This window comes from Larimichthys crocea, chromosome III, assembly GCF_000972845.2.
Source record: "Larimichthys crocea isolate SSNF chromosome III, L_crocea_2.0, whole genome shotgun sequence".
Lineage (NCBI taxonomy): Eukaryota > Metazoa > Chordata > Actinopteri > Sciaenidae > Larimichthys > Larimichthys crocea.
In genome coordinates, this window is record NC_040013.1 from 33,190,576 (window position 1) to 33,201,726 (window position 11,151).

Below are 11,151 nucleotides of genomic sequence, written 5' to 3' on the forward strand. Positions count from 1 at the left end.
AAGGGTCTGGATGATAACAGTCTGAGCTGTGGTACACACATACGGACAAAGTGACCTTTGTTTAGTCTGAACACACCTGAACAAATGCTGTAGAACTTGTACAATACTTGAACAATATGTAATTTTCTGCTATTATATGGAGGGTGTACAAGCACTGTAACTCTATTATTACACTTTGAGCAGGACATGATTGTCTTTCATTAACTATTGTGATGATTGGCTTGAATTTTCTAGTGTTGTTCCCGTCACTTTTTGTTAACTTTGACATAACTGTCTTTGGTTTTCATCTCTTATTCATTCATTTGACAAATCAGGCTTTTTCTTGTCTTGACATTAACTAGACTTGACTACAACACTGCTAAAAGGTGACTATGAAGGACAAATGAAACTTAAACTTGCCTTTTTGTTTTTCTTACAAAGTGTAAATTATTCTTGGATTATAAAAAAGTAAGAAGTAAGTAACTTAAATCTGGCTGATCTTTCCCTTTAACATATCAGAAAAGACATATCAGGATGCTGAAGACCACCCCAGGCCATTTTTCTACTTCATACTGTATATCATGATATATTTTAAATGTATGTTTTAGAGATATAGCAAATCTGAGTCATATCATCATGAATTGGAAGCCGTGGCGTCACTCAAGCTGTATACTGCTTTTGATTCTCTCTAGCCATTTTGAATAGATAGAGACAATCCAATCATTTTAAATAGCCATTTTCCACCTCATTATATACACATCTCTGTGTTGGAAAATGCATACAAACAATCTGCTGCTGTTTTTTGGAGTCTGTCTGTCTATTTTGGAATTGCTGGGATTCAAATATTGTAAGTGGATCATTTATATTTGTACTGTTTACAACTTTCAAGTGCATGAGATGGACTATCAAAGATTGATTCTTGTTATGAAAAAAAAAATCCTTCTACACTATATATAAAAAGTATGTGAGCATTTTTCTGATGAACTGTTGTCCATTGAGCAGTTTGATCTCAATACCTAATGAAGTTTTTCGTCAGACTTTGCAAAACTTTTCAACGGCTTTGTTCGAGAGAATGATTGTTTCAGAATATTTATAGATTATATAAATGATTAGACTAGCATTTAAATAAAAGAGTTGCGACCTGTGCACATGCTAGAGGTGACAACAACCTGACTGGACAACAATCAAAGATCTAACATTAGTGCCAAGTGTACATAACAGATTGTAGACTATGTTTTATCGTCACTTGCCGTAATATCAATATTCCTTGTGAATTTTTGGACTTCTTTCTTTTGAATGTACAAATTGTGTTGTGTTTTTTTGTTGTTTCTGTTTTCTGTTCATTTAAATTTCCTTTTTCCACCATTTTTCCTTCTAATTGCATAAGCATTGATGCTGTGTTGTTTCTTTTCCTTGATTCCGTCCTTGTATTGTAGATGATAGCTCCAAAAAGCTTGTATTTAATGATGCCTTATGGTCCATGGCTTAGTGATGAGTAGATTTTGATCACAAGCTCTTTTATTTGCACTCATCCTTTACAAAGTGTATGACAATAAAAAGATCTTTTCATTTTGGACGTTTTCTGTTTCCTTTATGTCATCTTTTATATCAGTGAACCCTTATCCATATTTTACTTTGGTTGAAGATTTTTAACATGTCTTTAAAACGCAAATTCAGTTTTGAATCAGTGCTTACTACTTAATTAAATCCTAATATTTATGATTACTCAATTTTGTGACATGAACTCTATTCTGATTTGAAAAAGTGCAACTTTTGATGCTGTGTGTACTTCAAATGCTACTACAAAATCTATTACACCCAATACATGTAGGTGTGAAGGTGGCAATAAAAGGGCTGTACCTTAATCTTTCACAGAGGACAGTGACTGTAGTCAGAGTAAATCAGCACACTGTCATTTTTGCACTTACACACAAGATGTATCGTGTGAACCAGTGAACTGAGGTGCTGGAAGGCCGATTTTATTGCCTTTGGACAGAGCATGGCCAGCTATCTATATGCTAAGCTTAGGCCACTGGTCTTACTCTCTCATCTAACTCTTGCAACATTACTTTTTAAAAATTATTCAGTCAGTCCATGCACTCAGTATATTTCAAGCGCTCTTAAATACTGACTAAAAACACTCCTTCCACTTGTTGCTTATGCAGTGAACATATGATACTGCCACTCTGCAGTTCTCAACAATGACATAAAAAGACTTTCTATTAGCTGAACATTTTCAGGGCTGTCATCGCCATTAGAAGACTAAGCATGCACTGTGGTAAATCATGTTTTCTTGTAGAAGGAAACTAAAAAACCTCAGAGAAAAATGGTTTGAACTGCTTTCCCTCCATTAAACCTTGTGAAAAGATGTTGAAAAATATAAAATAATGACGACTAACCAAACCTCAGCAAGTCCCACTAATAAAACTGTTATGTTAAGGTTAGAAGCATCATCATTTAAGGTTAGCTGTTTTTCTATAATAATTATTTTCATTATTATTATTATTATGATCATTATTATTATATCGCCCTCTTTCTCTGATGTCTAACTATTTCCACATTTATCAACTCAAACTTGATTAACGTCAGTTTAACTCAATTAGGATATTTGTGCTATCATTCTGATTTTTGATAAATTACTTTCAAATATTTAACATTTTAACGTATTTTTGACTTGTGCCCAAAATTAAAATCTTAAAACATTCCACGTCTTTCTACATTGAGATGTTATGAGATATTCAACTTTTTACACTTTCAAACTTTTTCAATTGTTTCTACATACATTAAGGCCTGCAACCTCTCAGCCAGTCCTCGTATTCCTGTAAATCCTGGCTGTACAGTGTGACTTCATACTTCAAAAGAGTTCAGTAACAGTACCTAACAAGTCTACCCTCACAGAAAATAATTTTATGATCAGAGAAAAATATGCAAATTAGTTTTGCAGGCCTGGCGGACTTCCAGGCAAAGAGGAGCAAAGTACTGCTACTTGTAGCTTTTCCTCAGCTTGGTTAGTCAGTATCATTCCCTTTCCCTTTCCTTTTTTAAAACAATAGTCAGGTGCCCATATGAACATTGATTTTTCTTGTTGTCTTGTTGTTCCTTCCACTCAAATGTTGTTTTAGGACAGACTTAAACAATTGTGTGCCTATCCTTTAAGAGGACATGAAGAGGCAGAAGTGATATTTCAGCTCCCTTGATGAATTATTCTTATGGGACATCTGCTCCGTGTCCTTAACTGTTCTAAAATGACTTTAAAACATGGCTTCTTGGGGCTTATTACTTTCCCTATCTAGCGATGATATCCAGATAAATGTTAACGGCAGATGTAAATAGGGTCTTTGACACCAACTCACGACGGTCTGTATGTAATAGTTATGTATAATTTGCCAAGATTATTGAATACAGACTTTGAAATTAGTTCTAAATTTAGGTTGAAATATATATATCAGTTAAAACAGTACAAATCCTGAGATGTGGTGTGTTTCTGTCTTTCATCTCTGTCTCAACTCCTCTGTGAGTGAGCTTGTATACAAATGACACTATGTGCATGCTTGTGTGTGTGTGTGTGTGTGTGTGTGTGTGTGTGTGTGTTATAATGTCAGACCCGTGAGTCACTGGTTGAAGAGAGAGAGAGTAAGTTAGTGAGGGCATGGAGCAGGAAAATGGAACGATAGATAAATAGATGAACAGATGAGAGCTCTGCCCTACTGCACAGCCAGTCCTCCTCGTCCTCCTACTTCTCTACCTCCACCTCCAAAGTCCAGCCATGGCCACTGAAGTGTAAAAAAAAAAATCCACATCACCCAATCTCAGGGACGCTGAAGCCCATCAGAGCATGAATGTTTGGTTTCTGTCGAGATAATTTAAAGTGTTAAAACCTGATACGGTTCAGTGCATTTCATTCATATTCAGATTCATAAAGATGCAAAGAGCAAAAATAAAACATAATTAAACCAGATATTACACTCACAGGCTGAGTGGATTATGGATAACACAATTCATTCAAGTCATGAAATAAGAAGTAAAGGAAAATATAATAAAATCCAAATTAAAGTGTATCTTAGGGATCAAAATATTTGGTGGCTCCAAAGCATCATAAATCTGATGCTCTGGTTTATGAACAAACTGTGCTGAAATCATTTCAGCTCTCAGAATTCATAATTACAACTGTGACTATATAATAATTACAGGTGAAATATAAATAAATATAAAAAAATTTAACCCAAAGTATATCATTGATGGAGGTAAAATAAAGAAAAAAATAATTCTCTACAAAGCAAAGACATTTAAAATTTCTGTTTGTCCTGATCACAACCTTTGATCTCTTCATGATATTTTGTTCATCATCGCCATTTTTCATTTTATTTATTTATGGGTTTTTTTTTAATTATCATTATTTTTTTTAATTGTACTATCTGAGCTGAGGTGAATATAAAAGCAACAAGGCTGCAGATAATGAAACTTTCAGATTACTGCTCATGTAATACAATAACTGTGGGAGCTTATCCTCATAGCAACACCAAACAAAAACATCACATTCTTAGTTAATTAACAATGTTATACAGTCTGGTCAACTGCAGAAAAGTCTCAGCCCAATTAAACGTCAGTCGTAAATGTAAAACGCATTTTGTACATTAAACAATCTTTGCACGGAAAGAATAGGTCCATTAGAGGCATAGATGGGAAATCTGCTGCTAACAGTGGCCTGAGTTGTCACTAGCTGCCACTAGCTATGTGATTTAATAGGTATGACTATGTAACTGGATACCATATACTGGTACATGATGACCCCTATTCATTTAAGTTAAAGCTACTTAATTCATGCATAAAGTGACAAAAGAAATGTTTCGTTGTTGTTTTTCACCTGTTTGCTGATCACACAGACTTTGAGGAGAGAACATTACATCACACAAAGGAAAGTATTACAAAGAGGAATAATCAGCATTGTTTACAATTCACAACATCCTGACAACAGTAACAGTAGAGAAAAAAAAAACGACCTATTGTTCTGTTTAGAAAAAGTTGACTCAAATAGATGAGACTGAATCTGCATTGTTGCAGTCTACCAAATTTTAATACGTAACCTATAATTTAACATGTCACAGATACTAATTCCAAAGGTTTAATCACAAAAAACAAAAGACAAAGTAAACCTACATAACTCGCTGTCAAGGTGTTCAGGCAGAAAGCAAAGACAATTGGTTTTCTTGTTTTATGTGCACTTTACTCGCCTCCTAAAATGTCTAAAAAAGCTTTGCGTCTGATGAACATACCTACAGCTAAAGCTAATGACTGTGGGAATGAAAGTCTTTATGAAGGGAAATGTAATGTGCCATTACTCTGGAATTACCACTTATGTTATATTGATCCGGGGCCCTAACCCTAAAGCGAAGGTGTGGCAATGAGACATGTCACAAGACCCACTATGCTATGGTAAACTGTTTTAACACACATAAAATTCCCTTTCACATTCACAATGTCTAATGTTTACATGTAATGTGACTTAGACAGAGCATTGTATCTATGTTGGCTCTTATTTGAACAGCATGGACACAGAGGGCTACAGTATATTTTATGTTACAGTACTGTGTTTGACCACTGAGGCAAAATGGTAGCACTAATGATTCTGTCATATTCTAACCAGCTCTCCTACGCTCATTGGTAATTTGCGTGTTTTCTTTCATTGCTCTTTCTATGCTATGGTTGTTGCTCTCTCCACCTACATGTACTGTAACAACTCAAAAATCAGAGGTACTTTAGGAAATGTAGGAAATCATTAAGTGGTGTGGAAGTAGGCGAGTTGTTAAAAGACACCTAAAAAAAAATCTAATCACAGCACCATCAGTGAATAACTCCTAGTTTCCACTGAACATCACACCTTGAAGACATAAGCATCTAAGAAGAGTTCCTCTTTCCTCTAGGACCTTGATTAGATTAATCAGGGTAATTAGATCAGGTTAGTGTTCACCTTCAAAAACATGATGCACGTCTAGAAAAAGACACACTATATATGTCTCTGAAAATAGCTAATTTAAAGCAACAGATTAGCTCTGCCACATAGCCTCAAAGGACTGTCTCTTTATTCATTTAAAGACACCCATGTGGCTTTTTATACTGGGGATCATATATATTTTATTAGACCAGAGGTTTGGAAGACATACAGAGAACGCATAAGCACTACACAGCGTGCCATACAAGGAGAATGTCCTCAAGGTTCATCATCTAGTGAACTCAAAGCCGTGCCAATAAGGAAACACATGTTAAGTCTTGAGGCTAACAAATATGTTGGCAACACCTATATGTATGTAGCAATAAATCCCACGCAGCTGTTGGCTTGATTCAGTGAGTAAATAAATATAACACTGACACCAGAAATACTCTTGTTATCAAACCAGGTGGAAATGTCTTTACTGACTGAAAAATTACAACCAGCGAGGCAGCCTGTCTGACATATTTGAGGAAGAAGTTTTCTGCGGTCAAATTGTGGTGATTTCACAGCATGCTCAAGAGCCTGAGAGAGGTTGACTGTCTGACAACCACTTGGCAATCCCACACTGGTTTGAACTGTACATCCCAAAAATAAATCTTACATAATGCAAGAGGAGGGAGGATGTGACCCTGTCTTCCCCTCCAGCAGGCCCTATGCTGGCCCATCTGGCAGATAATGTGCAACGACAGTGCCATTCAGACGCGCCAAGATCCATTGTGTTTTTCCTGGATGCAAAGTTTCAAATTCTTGTCTGTGCAGTGTGTGATGACAGATACTATAGACTTTTTAAAGCTAGTCTGGATCTTGAATTTTTTAAATGAACGCTGCTGCTGTGTCATTTTCTTTTTGCAATTATGTCAAAGTTATATGTGCAATTGGGATCTTTGGTGATGTGTGAACCTCATTAGTGAGTTAGTGCTGCGGGCCTCTATGTTCTCATATTGCTATGTTCAGTCAACAGGCAAATACAATTTCTTTTTGAAAATCTGACCTTAAAGCCCCCGAAAACTTGAATTCTGCATAAAACTAAAATATTCATTAAAAAAGTAAGAATCCAAGTAAAAAGGTTCACATAGCAAAAATACAGTCTTGGTTGTTATTTATTGAGAGTTTAAAGGGTCAACATTTTGAGAAATATGCTTATACTTTCTTGCTGAGTTAAATATGTCTGGTAAATATACCTGAAAAATATACATGAAGGTTGAAAACACAGGAGAAACTACAACTAGCCTGGCTCTGTCCAAAGGTAACAAATCTGCCTACCACCACATCTAAAACTCACTATAGTTATACAAAGAGTGAAGTATAAAAATCACAGGTTGTGGTTTTATGGCTATTTCTTGTCTGGGCAAAGTCACTCTTTGTCAATATGAAGTTGCCAGGCAACCAGACTCCAGAAAGTTACAGATTTTACCAACAAAAATAATTTCCAGATTCTACCTTTGCTCCCTAAATGGAAAGAACACCTGGGCGTAATTCAAATGTGATGTCCTGTGCTCTGCATTTGTTGGCTGCCTGTCTGAACATACCCTGTTAAAAGTGTGGTGTCCTGCAGGGCTGTGTGTTAAGATGGCTTGCGATTTAATGTTGTTTCTGTTTTCCCTCCCTCCCCCTTCCTGCTCCAGGCTGTAACGGAGGCATCGATGGGACAGTGTCTTTGCGTGAAGCTCGTCCTCAGCTCTGCTCACATCTGCTCCACTGCCCGCCTGCCCTCTCACCCACCCTCTCTTGCCCCACCCTGCTTCCACAGCCCCAACCTTTCTTGCTCCTCCTACTTCTGCTCCAGCTCTGACACATATATGTTTCCCCCTAATGCCTGATTGGACCCTTTAGCGGTTAGTATTGTCCCACTTTTGCCAGAGTGGGTGACAAACACGCCGCAGACTTTCAAACAGAGGCCTTTCTCCGCTCTATGCCTGAAGCCCTTCCCCAAAACAACACCTTTGTCTTTCTGTTGAAGAATTTCAACATGCATACAACATCATTATTGCCATGCTGCAACTCATCTTAAGCTGCAAATATGTTTTATTACCATGATTGTGCAACATATCATTCTCAGCTTTTTTCTCACAATAGCTACAAACTGTTAATTACAACATCTGGAGTGTGAAATTATGCAAAGGAGTCATTGTGACACATTTTGAAGTTACTATGGTCAAAAATATTTGGTTTTTGGTTTAATTTGGTTGCTATCCTTTGAAGACCTTCTATCTCCACAATGATCCACAGTCTAATATTTTTTTAGGGCTTTTATTATCTTAAGTAGGAAACGTTATTTCAAATCTTCAAAACTGTAGTGTATTTGTTTATCTAAAAAGTAAAAAAAAAAAAAAGAAGTTTGGAGATTCATAGTTTGCACTGGACAGCGAAGGATGGCCACCGTGCTTCAAAATGTGTCTTTCTGTGATACAAATTTTACCAACAAATGCATTACTTATACATTAATTTCCACTGCATTTTGTTTTCTCAAACCAGGTTTCCTTTTTTTTTCTCCTTTTTATTTTTTCCTGTAACCAAAAAGAGTCCCACAACACAACATGCACCCCTATCCCCTTGAAATTACGAATTACGAATATACTATTAATTTGCAATTGCAAATACAGTTTGGGAAAGACATAATGCTATCTGAAGTATGTAATGAAACACACTGAGCATAATGAAGTAACTTTTTTCTAATGAACATGAAGCTGCAAAATGTTATAATGGATTAGCTCGTAGAGGCAGAAATACCAAGATGGTGGCGACCTAAGCCACCACACTCTGAGCTTTGTAACGGCTTTTCAGAAACTACAACCATGTTTTATACAGTCTATGCTTGAAGCACAAGACCGAAAAACACAATCTTTCTACAACCTTTACCAAAGGGCATCACAGTTCTCCACTTTGTATGCCTATGATCAACCCTATCCAACCTGCCTACTGTATGATTTCTGCGCAGTGCAAAAATGTAGCCTGTGAACACAATCCAGAAAAGGCAGCAATCATGTTTCATCCTACAGTGAAATTGGGAAAACATTTTAGTAGTATATACACACTATATAACATAATTTCTCTGAGGCAGGGTGGAAATGACACAACACTGAACGTTGTGCAGTTGTGTGAATGCTATATGTGATACACAACTGCACAGGCTTTCAGATCTGCCGGCTGCCCAGCACATCAACAGGCTTTTACTGGTGGCCACTATGGGCAGCTGCTTCTGTGCAGTCAGGAGGTTTAAGTGCCTTGTTCAATGGCACCTCAGCAGCAGTGGTTTGTTTGTTGAAAAGCATTTTTGAATAATTCTTTAAATTCTCTCCTAAAAGAAACACCTATCTTTAGTGCTGTCACGCTGTTACACCTGCACACTGTACGTCCATTTTTTATTATTATTATTAATTTGAAGAGAAAGAAAAAATGCTGTTTATCTCTAATGTACTTAACCAAGCTTCTCAACGTTGCTGGACAGACTCAAGCAAGTCATAGCTTGTGAGAAAAGACGGAGGGGTATCAGTATCAAACGCTGGTGGAGGGAATCAAACCTTCCAATGTGAATATCTCAATTAAATTGATTCTATTACATGGTCTACTAACTTAGAAATCAGCACACCCATTTGTCTGGACTGACAAATTAATCTTTTCCCAGTGAGTAAAGAAGAATGAAATTCCAAAGACCCTGTACCCACCAGACGAATGTTACAGTAAAATACCTCTGTTGATTTTTGCTCCCGGTGGAATGAATGTTTTCTTTCTCTCTCTTTTTCTTTTCGAATCACAGTGTGAATCCTGTTTGAGCAAATTACACAGGCACTAAAATACAGATAATTGGACAGAATAGTGTTTGAGAGACAGTGTGCTAACAGATTATTCAAACTCTTCCCCCACACGTAGGTGTCTAATGACCTCAAGGCTATGCAATTAAAATAAAGAAAACATACAGTTCAGTATTTCAAATAGGTAAATATTTTGTGCAAATTGAATAGACTTAACTACTCGCTCTTGACAGTTGCATTTAACATTTTTTGTTTGGTTTAGGCAACACATTTTTCAATAACAATATGCTAACCAATAGCATTTACTATCAAAACACCTGTACATTCTTTGGCGAGATCACTTGAAGCAACAGTCATCATGAAAATCACTTATTTGCAATTCAGAGTAGATCTGTAGCACTCAGTTAACAGCCACAGTCACAACATATGGCGCACTGCATCTTTGCACCACAATGTTCATGCAAACATGTCAATGCTTGGACAGAGTGAATTAGAAAAGCTCTGGTTTGCCATTAAAAGTGAACAATACAGGTAAATCTTTGAAAGCTCCAGGCAGAGTGAGAGGTGTTTGTGGTCTTCCTGCAGCTTTACAGACTCTTGCTACACACTATCTTGATTTCAAACCTGCAGCCCAACCCTTAGAAAAACTACTACTACTACAAATTTACTTTATTTACTTTTAAGAGTGCACAATAACTAGGACCAATGGGCATAAAATACAACATAGTTTTTTAGACAACAATCTATGGATCTATGGCACAGAGGAATATGTTTTGCTGGTACTTGTAAGTAGGATAAAGTCATCTTTTTTTATAGGATCTGGATTTCATGGTGTTATGGTAAACACTGCCATCCTCACAAAATTGTTCTATTCACATTTTAGCATGTAAAAAGAAAGAACAGGAAAAACATTTTTGATGACAACACAAATATAAATTCAGCCACACTCCTAGTCCACCAGCTCCTGCTAGTTTAAAAGTACTTTTTAGACAATGATGCTCTGCATCCTGTATGAGTGCATGGGCAGAGGATGGACCCTATTACACCTTTTTCTCTCATATTCCTCTTAACCTTCCTACATGCACTTGGCTAATGGGGCTCTGTTGAGATCAAACAGTGGCAGGACATCAAAAAAAAAAAAGGGGAAAAACACATAATTCACAGAAGAAGAAAGGCAGATCTAGACTGAAAAATTGAGCTCTTCTTAGCTTCCCTGCTCACCTAATTCCCTCTATCTCAACAAGTAGCGTGCCACACATTAATCTGCGGGAAACCCATTTTACATTACAGATACAGATAATCCATGCATATGAATAGATGCAAAGATGTTTATTTTCCTACTTCCTACCATTCATGGTTTGTTGTTGACAGTGGGAATGGTCAACATGCCAGGCTGTAGAAATTGGATGGATACATATGAGCTTGGTGCAC

At 36.7% G+C, this 11,151-nt stretch overlaps 1 protein-coding gene across 1 annotated transcript in view; it reads left to right on the top strand.

The window, feature by feature from the left end:
- Window positions 1-10,870, top strand: part of ksr2 (kinase suppressor of ras 2) — a 92,303-nt gene extending 81,433 nt beyond the window's left edge. The window contains exon 22 of the mRNA XM_019272011.2: window positions 7,594-10,870. Coding sequence (XP_019127556.1) covers window positions 7,594-7,600 — 7 coding nt within the window. The 3' untranslated portion in view covers window positions 7,601-10,870. The remainder of the gene's footprint in view (window positions 1-7,593) is intronic.
- Window positions 10,871-11,151: the final 281 nt, after the last annotated feature.